At 45.5% G+C, this 18,981-nt stretch overlaps 1 protein-coding gene across 2 annotated transcripts; it reads right to left on the bottom strand.

The window, feature by feature from the left end:
* Nucleotides 1-1,736: 1,736 nt before the first annotated feature.
* Nucleotides 1,737-18,611, bottom strand: LOC138114367 (tyrosine-protein phosphatase non-receptor type 1-like). Of its 2 annotated transcripts, none has more exons than XM_069023729.1 (6): nt 18,415-18,611; nt 17,711-17,900; nt 4,790-4,863; nt 3,989-4,192; nt 3,394-3,555; nt 1,737-2,771 (listed from the first exon to the last, which is right to left on the bottom strand). In XM_069023729.1, exons 1-6 carry the CDS (start codon nt 18,469-18,471, stop codon nt 2,661-2,663), a joined length of 798 nt encoding a protein of 265 aa, XP_068879830.1. In that variant the 5' UTR covers nt 18,472-18,611; the 3' UTR covers nt 1,737-2,660. The 2 variants fall into 2 exon arrangements, with proteins under 2 accessions (XP_068879830.1, XP_068879829.1); XM_069023728.1 differs by having other exon boundaries at nt 3,989-4,198; nt 18,415-18,606.
* Between the last annotated feature and the right edge of the window lie 370 nt (nt 18,612-18,981).

Genomic DNA, 18,981 nt, shown 5'->3' with positions numbered 1-18,981 from the left:
ACTCCCAGAGAGGGAATGACTCCCCTTGCAAAAGCCTGGGCTTAATATACCCCTGGCCGGGTCCGCCCCTCGTTCCCATGATGCCCAGGGAAAAGGGAGGAGCCAAATCCTGCAAGGTATAAAAGCCCTCCTAGGAGTTGCCACTGTTTGGCTCCTCTGACTTAAATTTGAGGTGAGTAAAGGGCTTGGTAGGAAACTCTTCAGGGAAACGACGATGCTTTCTTTTTTTGCTTTTATATTGAGCAAAAGGGTGGCCGGCCGGTAAGAAATCAAACTTTGTGTTTTGGGAACTCAGCTAGGTAATTTGTTGTTAAGTTGCATAATTATTCCCTAGTAATTACTGAGTAGTACTCCACCTGTGGCTTAGTAGGGTAGAGAAGAATAGTAATTTTATTAACGATGTAACTCTCCTTGGGACCTCTAATTAAGGCTATATACATTATAAATAAAAATAAGACTTCTTAATACCCTCCTAGCTGCTATTAGGGTTACGTCCGTGCGGGGCTCGCTCCCGTATGACGTTCGGTACCGGGGCTTGGGTAGGAGCACCCTGAGATGCAATTTAAATCCTTAAAATGCTCAAAAAGGGAGAGCTTTCTTTGACTGAAGTCTTTAAAATGAGGGAATGGGCGGGAGTTGCCTCCACTTGAACCGATACAATGGCAAATTAATGGCTTCTCCCCTTCAATTTAATCCCCTAACCTGTTGGGAAAAGAGGGGTTTTCCTCACTTTAAAACTCTCTGGTGCTGGAAAAAGGGGGATTTTTCCTCAATTCAAACCCTTAGAAAGGAGGGAGAACTGGGCTTCCCCCTCAATTTAAACCTTACAATGATGGAAAAGGGGGAGATGAAAGGGACCTCACATACTGCCCTGCCCGCTCAGGTGCTGCCCCTTGGCACGAGAGCTTTTCCCTGGGTGTTTTCTTGAAGCGATGCTCCTTACCCGGGTGCATCCGGCCGCTCCCCGGCTCCTGCGGAGCGCTGCGACCGTTGTTCCCGAAGCGTCTCTCGGGACGCCTCCGTTGGCCCCTCTCGACCGGCAGCTCCCCGTGTAGGTGTGCCTCGGGAACCCTCTGAAAGCGACCTCTGGCAGAGCCGCCCCCTCCTCATCCACGCCGGTCGCGCTCGGTGCTGCCGCACCTCGGAGCGGGGGGATGAGGCGGAGAAAGGTCCTGCCGGTCGCTCCCTCCCCTACGTGGGCCGTCGTCCGCCCCCGAAACGCCGGGGTGTGGGGCTTTCCTTTCCGTGGAAAAGGACCGGCCTTCTCGTCCGGGTGCACGTGGCCAAAATTGGGATCCCGCCTCCAAAATTCCCTATGTCCTAGGCTTGTACTTACCGAGGAAATTCCCTGCCGATCGCAAGCGATTACCGGTAATGGTTCTTCCATAATTGTTACTGACTTCCGTTTCCTTTGAAGTGTTTGACGTGTTCCTCGAGGGGGTCGAGGGTTTGGCCGGGTCGTTTATGGCCCGTCCCGGCAGGCCCGGACCGAACTCGAGCGCCCCCGTCGCCGGTCCGCCCTGAATTTCGGTGAAATATTGATATTGTTTATAAATACTCCCTTTCCCTGCTACTCGGTCTTTCCTCGTGTATCTGCAGGGAGAGGGTTTACTCTATCCCTCGATCCCACCCGCAGCTCTCCGGCCCAAATGCCGATGCTTGCGGACACGATCTAAGCAGAAAACTACTACGAGTGTTGGCTTTTTGAAGTAAAAGTCTTATTGTACATCTGGCTGTACAATTTAAAAAAATGCATCTATTGATGGTCATTATGGGAAAGCTTTTCAGAGGAGAAAATACCCATTTTGGTAGCACAGATCCCATTTTGACAATACTGCATTTTTGTGGGTTTGGGAATCCTGCCTGTACAAGACATCTGAAAATTGGTATTTTACAATTTGATATTTGGAAACGGGGTCATTTTGATATTTTGGAACTTGATATTCTGTTGTTTTGAAATGGAATTAGTTTGGTATTTTGGAACCTGGTATTCTGATATTTGGAAACCGGGTAACTTTGGTATTTTGGAACTTGGTAATTTGTAACTGGGTTACTTTGGTATTTCTGAACGTGTTCTGGCAATTTGAAACTGGGTTACTTTGCTACCTCTGAACGTGGTGTTCTGGTATTTTGAAACTAGGCTATTTTAATATTTTGGAACTGGGTATTGTGGTTGTTTGAAACTGTTTTTCTGGTATTTTGAAATTTGGGTTTCTATGATTTTGAACTAGGTTATTCTGGTATTTTGTTCCAAAATACCAGACAAATAACAAACAAAACAAAGAACAAAATTTTTCTGTAGGCTGTTTTTTTGGTGTATTTGTAGGCTTTTTTTTTTTTCCCTGTGTATTGTATGATGAGCTTTTACTGTTTTTGTAACCTCGGGGTTTGGTTTTTTGTAATCTGCGCCTGGCAGGGACCTGGGGCATCCCGGTCGAGTCTCTAGGCTTCGTTTGCTGTCTTCCGCTACGATTAACAGTTCCTGGCATGGGAACTGTTAAATTGCAGACTATATGATGAGACGCTTCCTGAAACAAATTAATTCCAGCTAAATGACTCTTCCTGCTCTGCAGTTCCTATACCTGGCCCGGTTTAAATCCGTACCTAGCCCGACTCTTCGGTCCTTCCGTTTCCTACCGCTCTGCTCGGGGCTTTGCACCTCACGCTCTTTCCTCCCTCGGTGGCGTCACGGCAGAATGTGGCGAGGTTTTGGCCGGCACTTGAGGTCTCCGAGATGAACTTACCGAGAATTCTTCTGCTTTTCGCTGCACCTGCCACAACAACATTTGTTCACTGAAATAAATGCTTTCCACAATGAACTAAAGGTGTAAGGGAACAAGCGCTGCACTGCTGGGGAGGAGGATAGTTTGGCAAGGGAATTACACAGATCTGGAGGCTTGGCAGAATTGAAAAAAAGGCAAGAAAAACACAAGAACTCCAAGCCCAAGCTACATCCACTACACAAAACATATTGGCCATAAAAGCAAGAAATTCCCATCTGCTTCTAAAAAACCTAAGCAGCACAAAATAAAATCTATTTTGCTAGAGTTCTGCTTACCATAAAAAACCCTGATTAATTTAATCATGACACTTAAACTTCAGGCATATTAGAAAACTTGTACTGTCTGAAATGTCAGGGGAGGCTGATGCAGCAGCTCCACCCCCGTCACTGTGCTGGAAAGCACAGGAGGCACCTGCTACATCACAGGTACTTGTGGAAATAAATAAAACGCAGCACTTTAGGTTGTGACAGATTGTAAAGCACTGTACCTAAAAGCCCCATAACATAAACATGTACTGAAGCTGAAGCAAGCACCACGTTTGAAGCTTCTTTCCATCCTGTTCCTTCCACCCACTTGCTGCAGTTCCCTGGGAGCTGCCAGGAGCACTTACTTGCACTGAAGCATCTCCCATGATGAATTTTGCCCCTTCAATAACAGCTAAGTAGGAGAACCGGAGCTGATCTGCAGTCTGGATGAGCCCCATCCTGTACTTCCTCATTTCCAGGAGAACCTGCTTAACGTCCACGGAAGAAGGGTCTTTCCGTTTGTCCATCTGCAGATAAAAACGTGAAACGTGTTTTCTGCTCTGATGAGGTTCACTACAATGACTCACTTTGTGGTAAGGCCTTCACACCACCCTCCACATTACAGAACGAATGAACTCACATACAATTGGTATCAACGGCTCTTTACTGGGTCTCCAAAAACACACAGGGGAAAACACTGGGCCTCAAAAATGCTGCTTTCCCTGAAAGCAAAGCCTGTCTTTGCGAATCACTCTGAAAACTGGAGACTTTTCTTCCCCTAACTCAAAATGGCCACTTAGGAATGAGACCTGCCTTGGAATACACTCCCAAAACAGCAGAGTAAAACAACAGGAAATCACAGGGAACCCCTCCAGCCCCTGCTCCAGCTCCTTTAAGGCTGCACCAAAGCTCCCCTGAAGGTGCCTGTGCAGGAGAGGTGGCCCTGCAGGTGGCCCTTACCAGCAGCAGACAGGTGTCCACCAGGCAGAAGGTGCCCGACCTCCCGATGCCAGCGCTGCAGTGCACCACGACGGGGCCGTGCCCGGGGCTCGGCGAGCCCGACTCCCGCACCTTGAACGGGAAATTCAGGAACGAGGCCGGCGACTCTGGGACCCCAAAGTCGGGCCAGGTGGTGTAGTGAAAGTGCAGAATCTCCCGAGTTTCCTGGGTCTGCAAAAACAGGGTTTGGGAACAGTTTTAGTTTGGATACACCAGTCAGAAGGACTGACTTAAATTCCAAGGACAAAGTTTCAGGGAGTCTCAGGGAGTTTTTATAGCTGCACAGCCAAGAAACTAATTACAAGTAATTGTCTCTTGTTGTGAAGGTCTCCACTGGGACCAAAGGGAATTGGGTAAGTAAATTTACTTATTTACAATTCAGTTATTTCAGTGCAGCTCAGAAGCCTGTGTCACTCTGGGTATGGCTGAGACATGAAACCGCCTGGAGTGTCCCCAGGTACGTCTCAGAAATATCCAAGAGTTTCATTTCCATGACATCTCATGCAGAATCATCAAATCCAGACCAATTCGTGACCCCCAATTTCAAGCCAATCTCCTGGCCCGGCTGCGGCGCGATTCATCTGGTGCCCCGAGATGGGACCCTCTCTGCCCGGCTGCCGGATCCAGGGGTAAGCGGACCTCCCGGTCGCGACCCTGAATTTTCAGGGGGAGCTCGGCTGTCCTTTGGCTCGCGGCGGGGGCGGACAAGGACCATCTGCACCAAATTAAGGTATTTGCTATTCCTTTTAAACACAGAAATACCTGCAGGTCCAGGGTTCGAGTCCCTGAGGGTGGGTTGAAAGTCCCGAAGAAGACTGGGTCTCCCAAAATTAGTCCTGGGCAAGAAAAAAAAGTACTTTTAAGGGGTTGGACCCCGACTTTCAAAGGGGTTGGACCCCACTGGGAAAGGTACCTTTAAGGGGCTGGACCCCACTGGCGTGTGCTATTGTACTGCTATTTTTGTTTTGTCTGTTGCTATTCTGCTGCTGTGTGAGTGAGAGTGGATGAGACGTGCTGTCAAAGTACAAAGCGAGTGAGAGGCTCTATCTGCGGTTCCGTACCCCGGCGACGGGCTCGACCGGAGGAAAGCGAAGCGTTTGGCAAAGAGCGAATGAGCATAAATCACATAAACTGTCGGTTTGGAATTCAACCTTACTGTCCAAAGGGGGTGGATTTTAGAGGAGAAAGATTTTAGCTATTGAATTGAAAACATGCAGACCCCCAACGCCTTTCTGATATAGCTCCATCTGATTTCCCTTTTGAAATCCCGTGTTAAGTGTGAGAAAACGGTTCTAAAGCTTGTCTTTGTGTGCATGTATTAATTGTGAGAGAAAGTGGTATTGTATTTCTACTAGATGGAGTGGGTGGTGTCCAAGCTGCCAGAGGAGAGAGCTTGGTATCAGACTAGAAAGAGCAGGAATAAAGAACTTGGCAGAAAAGGAAAGTGCAGATAATGTTAAAGGGGAGAGTGGCAGAGAATAGTGAGAAATTTGAGAGGAGCTGATTAGAAAAGTACAGCAAGCGTATGGAAGAAGAGATGAGGAAAAGGCAAAAGCAATGGCAAAGGTGATGGCAGAGGTTGTAAGAATTGTGGACATTGTGGTTAATAGGTTTGGGTGTTTAGTTCCCTTTTCTGCTTGGTGTTTTGTGCGGAGCTGCGAGGCTCCTGTTATGTGGTGCTTGTGCAGAGCTGAAAGGCTCCTGTTTGGAGGAGACCCGTGCCCCTGTGCCTTTTGTGTTTTGTTGTGAAAAGCCAAAATTGGCAGGTTTCGGTTCTGAGGCGAATCCGGAGCTCCTATCTTGTGAGGAACCCTCCCCTGCCACCGGTCTGTGGTTTATTGTGGAGAACTAGAATTGGCAGATTCTAGTCCTGCGGCCAATTCTGCAGCTGCTGCCTTGTGGGGATGGTGTTGTCCCTGTGCAGGCCCAGGTATTTGTCATGCAGCCTCATCTGCGGGGGCTGTAAAGAAACCTATGGGGAGAATGCTTTGCTGTCCTTCCTTGGTTAATTTGTTAGTCACCTCTCTACTCCTGGGGTGGACTTGGTAAAAAAAAAAAAAAAATTGAGATAAGGAACAATTGGTTACTAAAAGATGATTGATTACTAAAAATGTGATTGGTTATTTAAAAAAAAAAAAAAAGGCAACTCAAATGCCTGATTCACAGACTGCAACTCTTGCAAAACTTTTAAAAGCAGTCTCGCTCCCTCCGCTGAAGAATCGATTGGAAGAAACCCCACCGAAAAGCTGTGGGAGACAACAAAAGTGGTGCGACAAGCACTTCATAGAATAAAAACTAAAACTCCCCTTGAATAAGTTAATGCAATTAAACTCTTGTTTCACTCAGACATATTTTTTGGGGGGAAGTTTGTTTCTTTTCTCTTTTCTAGGAATGTCAAATGTCCCGACATCAAAGATAAAGCAAGCAGTTTGAGAGCAAGGAAACTGCAAGCAGCAAAATCACACCTAAATGTGATAACCGTTGCTTCGCTGTCACTTTGTGTTAGCCCTATAAAGTCTTACTTCTTTTTTAATAATCGGTCTAGTGGGCCAAATTTTCACTTTTCTTTTATAGGAATCTACCAACACATGAGATGGAGCTGTGTGAAAACCAATGAAATTGAAAGTGTCACCATAATTGCTTGCATTGTCAGTTGGTTCATGTTTGTAATTTGTTTGTGTTTTCATTGCAAGTGACAGATCAAATAGTAGTTAAAGCATTCTACATATTCTTGAGTTTAATTTTTGTCTAACTTGTTTTGTCTTTTTACTGAAAAATGGTGTGGCTCAGGTCTTACAGATGTATAATTTGTTTCAACCAATATGATCCTGAGAGTTGGTATAAGAATTTATACATATTTGAAATCCTACAAATATGGACTAACCCTCCCGGTTCTGCCTCAGAAGGCTTCAAAATTATTATAATCTGGCTAAATTTTTTGGATTTTCTAATTAGTGAATTAAAAGAATCGTGACAAAACACAAGCAAATGCTACATGAGAAATGATTGAATCCCCCTTCCTAAACCAGGAGGGATACAGAAAAGCCTTCTACCAGCTCTCAAACTAAAGTGCTGTTCAATCTCATGCCATATGTCTTAAGAGGATGTTTTAACTTTTCCTCACCCCTCCTATTTATAGCATATTCTGCAATCTCAGTTGTAGGTGCAGAATGGGATGAAGGCAATTTATTCACCGAAAAAAAAAGGCTACATGAGGTAAAAAGAAAAAAAAAACAAACCCTAAGTTTGAAAGACAATTCATTTCATTTTTAATCCCACCAAAAATAAAGCCACAGTTTGTAGTTTGTGTCAAGATTAAATGACGAGAGTGCTATAATCTGTCTCCTGGAAAACAGAGCATAGCCCTGATGTAAAGATATGTTTGCATGAGAATATTTTGTATGAAAATGTTTTGTGTGTTAGTTTGGTATCATAAAAACTAATCCTTCATAATGTATAGAATTATATAGCAGAGTAAGAATATTATTATAACAAAAACTGTATAAAGAAGTTACAACCAAAGAAGCCTCCTGAAGATACCTGACTAGGACTTTGAAGTGTAAGTTAAACCACTAAGATTAGATAAAGGGAAAACTCATTCTTTGCCCAACTCAGGCCTAGGAAAAAAAACAAAACAAAACCAAAAAAAACCGACAAAACAAACAAGACTGAAAGAAGAGAAATACCCATAGATAGTAAAATAACAAATCAGATGATCCCATTAGTAAGAGATGTTGAAATTCCAGGGAGATCAAAACGGGCTCCCCCAGTGATTACTGAACTACTGGAAAGGGTACAACCAGTGTCAGTTAAACAATATCCACTAAGGCATGAAGCATGAGTAGGAATGGAACCAATAATTAGTAAATTTATTGATCAGAAGTTGTTGAGAGAGTGTGGATCTTCCTGAAATACCCCAATTCTACCAGTACAAAAGCCAAATGGAAGTTATTGATTAGTTCAGGACCTGAGGACACTTTACTCACAAAATTACCAAGTGACTGAGTGTGGTTTTCAGTTTTAGATTTAAAGGATGTTTTCTTTTGTCTGCCATTAGCTGAAAGCAGTCAGGAAATTTTTGCCTTTGAATGGGAAAACCCCAGAACAGGGAGAAAAAGCCAGCTTACGTGGACTGTATTGCCACAAGGATTCAAAAATAGACCCGTGATATTTGGAGATCAATTAGCCGAGGAACTGGAAGCCTGGACGCCGCCGCTTGGGAAAGGGAAGGTACGCTCTTGCAGTACATCGATGATCTATTAATAGCAACAAGGACCTGTGAAGACTGCAAGAACTGGACTGTAAGTCTTTTCAATTTTCTGAGACTAAGTGGATATAGAGTCTCTCCTGAAAAGGCTCAGCTAGTCCTCCACAATGTTACATATCTGGGGTATGAACTGGCAGGAGGGGAGAGAGCCTTGAGAGACAACAGGAAGGAGGCAATTTGTCAAATGCCCTGGCCAACTGAAGAACCAAAGAACTGAGAACTTTTCTGGCAATGACAGGATGGCGTAGATTACGGATCTGCAACTATAGACTCATTGTGAAACCTTTATACCAACTCCTAAAAGAGACTAGGGGAACTCACCTATGCTGGACACCAGAGACTAATAATGTATTTGTAACTCTACTGGGCATACCAGATGTCACTAAACCTTTTCTGTTGTTTTGACATGAGAGACAAGGACTGGCGCTGGGACTTTTGGCACAGAAGCTGGGACCCTACAAAAGGCCGGTGGCTTATTTCTCCAAGCAGCCGGACGTGGTCAGCCAAGGAGAGTCGGCACTGTGTGCAGTGGCAGCCGTGATCCTGAACGTAGAAGCTCGCGAGTTCACACTGGGACAGTAGGTAACTGTTTTTGTCTCTCACACGGTGTCAGCAGTGCTCACACAGAAAGGAAATCACTGGTTAACCCCATCTCGCTTTCTCAAATACCAGGCTGTCCTAGCAGAATCGGAGGATGTGAGTATCCAAGTAACTAACGTTTTAAACCCAGCAGCTTACCTGGGGCAAAGCTGCTGAGGAGCCTGTACGGCATGACCGCATCGAAACCGTGGAGGCGGTTTACTCCGGCCGCCCGGACCTAAAGGACTCTCCGCTAGAAAATGCGGCAAACTGGTTCACCGATAGGAGCGGTTATGTCAAGAATGGTAAGCGGCTCGCTGGGTATGCAGTTACAGCCACAGACGCTGTCATTGAGGCAAAACCATTACCTGTGGGGACATCAGCTCAAAAAGCTGAAATAATAGCCCTAACTCGAGCCTTGGCATTGGCCAAAGGAAAACCTATCAACATTTGGACTGATTCGAGGTATACTTTTGGCGTGGTACACGCTCACGGGGCTATCTGGAAAGAAAGGGGTATTAACCTCACAGAAGAAATCAAGCAAGCTACTGAAATTGTACAGTTACTGGAATCAGTGGTAAAACCTTCAAAAGTGGCTATAATGCATTGTAAGGGACAGTCCCAGGGTAACACTATCCCTGAACTGGGAAATGCTATGGCAGACAAAACAGCAAAGGCAGTGGCCAGTGGGCTTCAGATCCAAGCCCTAGCTCTAATTCCTTCTAGCATCCTTATAAGTAAAAAAAAAAAAAACAAACCACCATATGACACTGATGATTTAAATTGGATACAAGAAGACAAGGGACAAATGAGCACAGATGGGTGGGCTAGGATAAAGGGTCTCATAATCATACCCAGAAAACTGTTAAAATTATTTATCCAAAGCGAACATTGCATCAGATCACCTTAGATTACAGTTCTTGAAGGTTTGAGGAGGTATGAGACAAACTTACAGCATGGTTACCCAACTTACCCGGCTTAAACAATTGTTTGTAATAGCTATTTGTGTTATTGCATTGTTACTTAGTGTTTGTATTAGTAGTTACTGTTGTATGATATTATGTACCTGGAATCGAGATGCTTATGCTCCATGGCACAAGCATAAACTTAGAACTAAGATAGAGAAGGGTTCTTACTTTAAAGACATGCAAGATTTGTAAAGAATTACAAATACCCAAAGAAAAGGGGGGGATTGAAGAAGGGGCAGTCAATAACTAACTCATGTAAGCACAAGTTAACTAGCTGGAGACAGCAAATGTTAGTTCAGGCAGCAGATGCTAATTACACAACCTAAGAAGCCAAATTCACCTTAATCTTGTCAAGATAGAGGTGTAATAAATAAGGGTATTTTGTTCATTGAAAAGAGCTGACACAGGCCACAACGTACATAACAGGAAATGTCTTAACAAATCCATATGTAAAGGTTGTAAGTGCTGTAAGTGTACTATTGTTTAAGCTCCAGGAAGAAAAGCAGGGGATACTAACTGACCAAATATGGAAAGGGTCACCCAGAGGGCACTTGAAGAAGACTACTTGCCTTCAGCCATCGACCACCAGAAGGCAGAAAACGACCCCCTAGCAACAAGCTCACACATGCGTAGAGTACTCCCTTAAAGATAAGTTAACAGGAAATGATCCTGCATAAAAGAAGGACTGAAATTTGCAAACCCCTGCGGCAGTCGGTGGAGCGGGGACTCCCCTGTCGCCCGGCCCTGATTTTGCTTATGCCTTGCTTGCTGTAATTAATAACTTCTCTAATTTGATTAAACCTCCTTGTCTGCCTCAGTCAATCACAATTTGGTGCCGTGACTCGGATGGGAATGGTACGGTGAGACAGAGATATCGGGGAGGCGCCCCACCTCTGGTGGCCTCGGTATCCTCAGTCTTTACCTCGCTCCCACTGACGAACCTAAACTCAAGGCATTAAGCAAAGGGAACCGGTCGGCCCCATAAACTTTGTGCGCAGAGGTCCGGACGAAGACGCTGGAAGCGTGAGTATTTGCGGAAAAGGGATCCATTCGGTCGGGGTCGGGTATCCTGGAGTGTGGCGAGTGCGGTGTGTGAGAGGGGGGCTGGCAGCCGGACTCCCCAAGCGAGTGTGGACCCTCAGTAGTGCGGTTCCCATTGCCCGCGAGGGCGTGGGCCACGAACCAGGGGAAGCGAGTGATTCCACACACAGAACGCCTGAAGGCACTCCAGAGGATGGGACAGGGGAAAAGCAAGCCCTCTAGTTCCATGAGGTTTCCCCCAGTACCTGAGGATAGTCCGTTAGGGCTTTTATTGAATAATTGGAGGCATTATTCGAGTACACAGAATAAAGATAAGGCCAAGATGATTTATTATTGTATAGAGGTCTGGGGAGGAAAGCAGATATCACGAAATGTATTTTGGCCTATATTTGGGTCCTACGAGGACTGGGTGAGACAGGATTTGAATTTATGGGTAAATTCCAAAACTCCTTTTAGTCGAGAAGAGAGTGAATATGCAAAAATATGGATAGAGACCCCCGGGGTACTCCTGTTTATTTTAAAGGAAAAATCTGAAAACTCGGGGGTAAGAAGAAAAGATAAAAAGAAAGAGGAAGTCCCGTTGATTCCACCCCCCTATATACCTCCGCAGGCCCCGCAAGCACCCCCACTCCCACTCCCTGAGCAGCCCCTAGAGGAAGAAGAAGGGAATCCTGAACCCGAACGGGAGGGACCAATGACAAGGGGCAGAGCTAGACGTCATAACCTCTATCCATTAAGAGAAATGCCTATGGGGGGACCCCAACCAGGAATTGGCTTTATTTCAGTTCCCCTTAGCTCTGGAGATGTACGGGACTTTAAGAAGGAAATGGGGAACCTATTAGAAGACCCCCTGGGAGTTGCAGAGAAGCTAGATCAATTTTTAGGCCCTAATATATAGACCTGGGATGAGTTGCAGTCAATTCTAAATATTCTTTTTACTGCAGAAGAAAAGAACATGATTAGGCGAGCGGGAATGCAAATTTGGGATGCCCAACATGCCCAAGGCCCACAGGCAGATATCAAATGGCCTTTACAAAACCCTAATTGGGATCATCAGGATCCAGCACACAGAACTCATATGCAGGACTTAAGGACAATAGTTATACAAGGGGTCCGAGAGGCAGTACCGAGAGGACAAAACATAAATAAGGCCTTTAATGAGAGGCAGAGAAAGGAGGAAACTCCAACAGATTGGCTAGAAAGGGTAAGAAAGAATCTACAGCTGTATTCAGGCCTGGACCCAAACACACAGTTGGGTCAGGCACTTCTGAAAACTCAATTTGTAGCCAAACCATGGGATGACATCAGGAGGAAGCTAGAAAAACTAGAAAATTGGCAGGAGAGAGGATTAGATGAATTGTTGAGGGAAGCGCAGAAAGTATATGTCAGGAGGGATGAAGAGAATCACAAGAGACAAGTCAGAATGATGGTGGCAGCAGTAAGGGAAAGCAGAAAACAAGACTCTCCCCGCCGAATGGGGCAAATACCCAGAAAGGCCCCTAGGAACACAGAGGGAAATCAGAGAGTGGAAAGGAGGGAAGCAGTCGTATGTTTTTATTGTGGGGAGAAGGGACACATCAGAAGGGATTGTAGAAAGAGGATAAGAGATGAAAAGATGTTTAAAGAAGATTAGAGGGGTCAGGGGCTCTACTTACTGGGGACCAAGAAACATCCAGAGCCCTTGATAAAAATAAAAGTCGGTCCCCAGTGCCAGGAATTTGAATTCCTGGTAGATACGGGAGCAGAAAGATCAACTATCCAAGTTTTACCATCTGGATGTAAAGTCTCCCGAGACACCGCCCTTGTAGTGGGCGCCAAGGGTGAACCTTTTGAGGTCCCTGTTATTAAAGATGTCCTGATGGAAACCGAATCAAAAATAGGAATAGGAAGCCTTTTGCTGGCACCAGAAGCAGAGTATAACCTCATGGGTAGAGATCTCATAGTAGAATTGGGAATAAACCTAGAGGTAATTAATAAAGAATTGAGAATCAAACTATGCCCCCTTAGAGTAGAGGATGAAAAGGAAATTAACCCTGAGGTATGGTACACGCCTGACAGTGTGGGCCAACTGAACATTCCGCCCTTCTCCGTAACCATAAAAGATCCAGAAATTCCAATAAGGATCAAGCAGTATCCCATATCCCCAAAAGGGAAACGAGGACTAAAGCCTGAAATAGACAGACTAATAAGCAAGGGACTCCTAGAAGCCTGTATGTCCCCTTTTAATACACCCATTTTACCAGTAAAGAAACCAGATGGATCCTATCGATTAGTGCATGATTTAAGAGAAATTAATAAGAGGACAGTGGCCCGGTTCCCGGTGGTTGCTAACCCATACACCCTATTAAGTAGACTAGGGCCAGAAAATCACTGGTATAGTGTAATTGATCTAAAAGATGCATTTTGGGCCTGCCCCTTAGACGAAAATAGTAGAGATTATTTTGCCTTTGAATGGGAGGACCCAGATACTCATAGGCGACAACAGTTGCGGTGGACCGTGCTGCCACAAGGGTTCACAGAATCACCAAATTTATTTGGACAAGCATTAGAACAAATCCTCCAAGAATATCAAACAAGAGAAAACATTACTTTGATTCAGTATGTGGATGACCTCCTGATTGCAGGAAGAAAAGAAGAAGTTCGGGAGGAGAGCATTAAACTGTTAAACTTTTTAAGCTTGAAGGGACTAAAAGTATCAAAGGCAAAATTACAGTTTGTAGAAGAAGAAGTAAAATATTTAGGCTATTATTTGAGTAAAGGAGAGAAAAAAATAGACCCTGAAAGAGTGAAAGGAATCCTCTCACTCCTGCCACCAAGGAGCAAGAGACAAGTAAGGCAATTGCTAGGATTAGTAGGCTACTGTAGACAATGGATTGATAATTATAGTACCAAGGTTAAATTTCTGTATAACAAGCTCAGTCATGACGGGTTATTGAAATGGAGCAGAGAGGATGAGCAGAGCTTAGAACAACTGCAACAGGATTTAATTAACGCTCCAGTACTAAGTTTACCTGATTTTAAAAGACCATTTTATCTATTTGTAAACATTGAAAATGGGACAGCATATGGAGTATTAACTCAAGATTGGGCTGGGAGAAAGAAACCGGTAGGATACTTGTCAAAGCTATTAGACCCAGTAAGCAAGGGATGGCCTACATGCCTACAGGCAGTGGTAGCCTGTGCTCTCTTGGTAGAAGAAGCACGTAAAATAACTTTTAATGGGGAACTCAAGGTACTATCTCCACATAATATTAGGGGAATATTGCAACAAAAAGCTGAAAAATGGATAACAGATTCGAGACTTTTAAAGTATGAAGGGATCTTATTAGATTCCCCAAAGCTAACACTAGAGGTCACTACACTACAAAATCCGGCCCAGTTCTTATACGGAGAACCAAATGAGAATAAATTAGCCCATGATTGCATGTTAACCATAGAAGAACAAACCAAAATCCGACCGGACTTAGAAGAAGAAGAATTAGAAGAAGGGGAGAGGCTGTTTGTAGACGGATCATCTCGGGTAATAGAGGGAAAGAGAGTATCTGGCTATGCAATCATTAAAGAGGAAGGGTCAGAAGTCTTAGAGTCAGGACCTCTAAGTAGATCCTGGTCAGCTCAAGCTTGTGAATTGTATGCAGTCTTACAAGCTCTGAGATTGCTGAAAAATAAAACAGGGACAATATATACAGACTCCAAATATGCATATGGAGTGGTACATACATTTGGAAAAATATGGGAAGAACGAGGGTTAATAAACTCTCAAGGGAAAGACTTAGTCCATCAGGAGCTAATAAGACAGCTACTCCAGGCCTTACGGGAGCCTAGAAGAATTGCTGTAGTACATCTTAAAGGACACCAGAAAGGATTAGATTTTAGGAGTAGAGGTAATAATGCAGCAGACCAAGAAGCAAAAAGGGCAGCACTTTTGGTTATACAACAAGTTCAGGATAAGGAACAACCAAAGGAGAAATTCCTCAATAAAACTAGAATGTATAGTTTTACAGAACAAGAAAAAGAGAAACTATCACAAATGGGGCTAAAAGAAAATTCAGAAGGAGAATGGAAACTCCCAGATGGAAGAGTAGTACTACCTAAATCAATAGCAGTAGAAATTTTACCAAGGTTACATAGCCAAACTCATTGGGGAACACAAGCACTAGCAGACCAGTTTGCCACCAAGTATATGTGTATTGGAATATATAATTTGGCAAAACAAATTGTTAAAGGCTGCATAACTTGCCTTAAAGTGAATAAGGCTTATTTAAGAGAACACCCATTGGGAGGGAGACCACTAGCACACAGGCCCTTTGCTAACATACAACTAGATTTCACCGAATTGCCCAAAGTAGGAAGAAGTAAATACTTATTAGTTATAGTATACCATCTAACGCATTTTGTCGAAGCATTTCCCACAGCAAGGGCAACAGCACAGACAGTGGTCAAAGTTCTATTAGAAAATATTATCCCTAGATATGGAATAATTGAGACTATTGACTCCGACCGAGGACCCCACTTTGTATCTAAAATCATCAAAGAAGTAATGGGAATTATGGGAATAAAGTGAGAATATCATACCCCCTGGCATCCCCAAAGTTCAGGACGAGTAGAAAGAATGAATGGGGAAATAAAGAAGCAATTGACAAAGCTTATGCTTGAAACCAAGTTGTCGTGGGTGAAATGTCTACCATTAGCTTTGTTAAACATACGGACTCAACCAAGATCTGACATGGGAATCTCCCCTTTTGAGATGCTGTATGGAATGCCTTATAATATGGGGGAACCTCAAGATCACCCAAATTTAAGAGACCAAAACATGAATCATTACACTATTACCTTAATGAAATATAGAGAAGAATTATGGAAAAAGAGCATGATAACTCAAAGGCCCCCGCTAGAACTTAAACTACATCGAATTCAACTATTTAATTACACCCACGATTATTGTATTCAAGTGTCCATCATACCCCGAATCACGTATCATCCTAGTGAATACATGTACCAACAACACACCACAGCAGATCATCACCTAGTAAAAAGAGAACCTTTTATTGCATTAACCATAGCAACCCTTCTCACTATAGGAGGAGTTGGGGCAGGAACTGGAGTAGCATCCTTAGTCACCCAGCAAAAAGAATTAAGAGCACTAAGGGTCTCAGTAGATGAAGATCTAAGCCGAATAGAACAAGCAATTGATGGCCTAGTAAAATCAGTAAGATCTCTATCAGAAGTAGTCCTACAAAATAGGAGGGGATTAGACTTATTATTCCTTCAGCAGGGAGGACTGTGTGTAGCACTCAAAGAGGAATGCTGTGTTTATGCAGACCACACTGGGGTAGTGATAGACACCATGACTGAACTAAGAAAACGGCTAGAACAACGGAAAAGAGAAAGAGAGGCACAACAGAGCTGGTATGAATCCTGGTTTAATCATTCACCCTGGTTAACCACTTTGTTATCTACCATTGCAGGGCCTCTAATTCTGTTAGTCCTAGGACTCACATTTGGGCCGTGTATATTCAATAAGCTGATCTCCATAGTAAAAGGGCGCTTAGAAGTAGCACATTTAATGCTCCTTAGGGCTAAATACCAGCAGATACCAGAAAATCATGAAGAAGAAATGTTAGAATTAGCTAAACAAGAGCTAAAAAGATTCAATGAACAAAAATGAACAAGAGAAAAAGGGGGGATTGTAATAAATAAGGGTATTTTGTTCATTGAAAACAGCTGACACAGGCCACAACGTACATAACAGGAAATGTCTTAACAAATCCATATGTAAAGGTTGTAAGTGCTGTAAGTGTACTATTGTTTAAGCTCCAGGAAGAAAAGCGGGGGATACTAACTGACCAAATATGGAAAGGGTCACCCAGAGGGCACTTGAAGAAGACTACTTGCCTTCAGCCATCGACCACCAGAAGGCAGAAAACGACCCCCTAGCAACAAGCTCACACATGCGTAGAGTACTCCCTTAAAGATAAGTTAATAGGAAATGATCCTGCATAAAAGAAGGACTGAAATTTGCAAACCCCTGCGGCAGTCGGTGGAGCGGGGACTCCCCTGTCGCCCAGCGCTGATTTTGCTTATGCCTTGCTTGCTGTAATTAATAAATTCTCTAATTTGATTAAACCTCCTTGTCTGCCTCCGTCAATCACAGAGGGGACAAGGATTATCTCAGAGGCTGCTAAATCATTCATTATTTAAAGCCGTGGCTCAGTTAAAGAGCAATACCAATTAAGCTCCTGGATAAAAAGCCTGGGAGATCGGGGTTGGGTTTTTTTCTATTGTTCCTTTCGGTGGCTTTTTGCAAGCAAACTATGAAGCGGACAAGCCGCAAGCGTGCTACAGCGCCCCTTGCTGGGACTCGCTCCGGGCTGGCGCTGTTCCACGGTGCGAGGGGACCGGAAAAGCCACGCGACCCACGGAACCGGCGGCACTCGCCGCCCGAGGACGGCCCCGCGCTCCCGGAACCGGGAGGAGCGCGGCTCGCGGCACGGAAGCGGCTCCTCCGGCAGGCGGGGGCGGCCCCGCGCCGGGAGACCCCTCCCGCCCCCGGCGCCTGCTGAGCGGCACTGGCGCCGGGCCGAGGGGGACCCGGCGGCGCGCGGCTCGCGGCACGAAAGCGCCTCCTCCGGCAGGCGGGGGCGGTCCCGCGCCGGGAGACCCCCGCCCGCCCCCGGCGCCTGCCTAACGGCACCGGCACCGGCGCCTGACCGAAGGGGACCCGGCGGCGCCCGAGCCCCGCGCACGGACGGCACGGAGCGGGCGGGACGACCCGGGGCGGCGCGGCTCCGTGCCGCATCTCCCGCCTGCCGGCCCGGCGGCGCTCACCTCGGCTCCGCGCGGCTCGGACCGGCGTGGCTCCGTCGGTCCCTGTCGGCGGCCCAGCCCCCAAATTCCCACTCCTCCTCAGAAATTCCCCAGGGGCCGGGAGTGCTCCCGCGCGAGACATTCGGTGCCGGGGCATGGCCGGAAGCGACCTCAAATGCGGTGGCACGCTCCGATTCAAACCTTTCAAATGCTGGAAAAGACGGAGTTTCTTTCAATTTAACCCCTGAAACTGAGGCAACGGGGGGTGTTCACCTCAATTCAAACCAATACAATGGTAAATAAATAAATGTGTTCTCCCTTTCTATTTAATGGTCTAAGATACCAGAAAGAGAGGAGTTTTCCTCAACTCTCAAATGATGGGGAAAGGGCGATTGTTACCGTCATTAAAACCCTCAAAAAGCAGGGGCAGCAGGGCTTCCCCCTCAATTTAGAACTTAGGTTGATGAAAATGGAGGGGTTACCCTCAATTCAAACCCATAAAATGGTAACATCTGTGCTTTCCCCTTCCATTTTAAATGGAAGTGGGATCCCCTCGTTCAAACACAGACAATAATGAAGGAGGAGTTTCTTCCCTCCATTTAAACTCCTTTTGTTCTCGTAATCCCCATTTTTTCTGAGGGCACGGGGGGAGGGACTGGCAAGATGAAATCAGAAGGGAAAAATAGAAAGAACCCCCCCCCCCGCAAACCCACTCACCGGCTCACCTGCTTAGCTGCAGCTGCCTGGCGCCTCCTTTGGCAATGCTCCGCATCTAACTGCATCCGAGTGCTCCCCCAGACCCTGTGAGATGCTCTCACCGTCCTTTCGTGAGAGACCCCCCCAGGACCTCACCGTAAGCCCCTCTCCTCCAACATAGCCCTGCAAAAGTGAGCTGAGGTAACCCCTCCTAAAACAGGCCCCGGCAGGAGCCGCCCTCTCCTCACCGTCACAGCTCACACCTGGGGCTGCTCTGCCCCCTCATCATTCTCACGGCTCACACCTGGGGTTGTTGCCGGTCCAAGTGTGAGGGCAGGTGCAGAAAGGATTTGCTGCTCCTTCCCTGGACGGCTCATTGTCTGCACCTGACACGCTGAGGCACTGGGCTTTCCTTTCCATAGATAATAGATAGTTGATGCCAGGTGCAGGTAAACTGTCAGGGTTGGTTTTTGAAATATTTTTTTAAACTAGAAAGTGTTCCATAAGTATGCATGTGACTTTTGAGATTTGATATACGAGACTTGTTGAGCTTTTGACGGGGTACCCTTCCTTCTCGGACCGGGGTAACGGAGCAG

The sequence above is a fragment of the Aphelocoma coerulescens genome, chromosome 8 (assembly GCF_041296385.1).
Source record: "Aphelocoma coerulescens isolate FSJ_1873_10779 chromosome 8, UR_Acoe_1.0, whole genome shotgun sequence".
Taxonomy (NCBI): Eukaryota; Metazoa; Chordata; class Aves; order Passeriformes; family Corvidae; genus Aphelocoma; species Aphelocoma coerulescens.
This window is presented reverse-complemented; position numbering and strand designations above follow the sequence as displayed.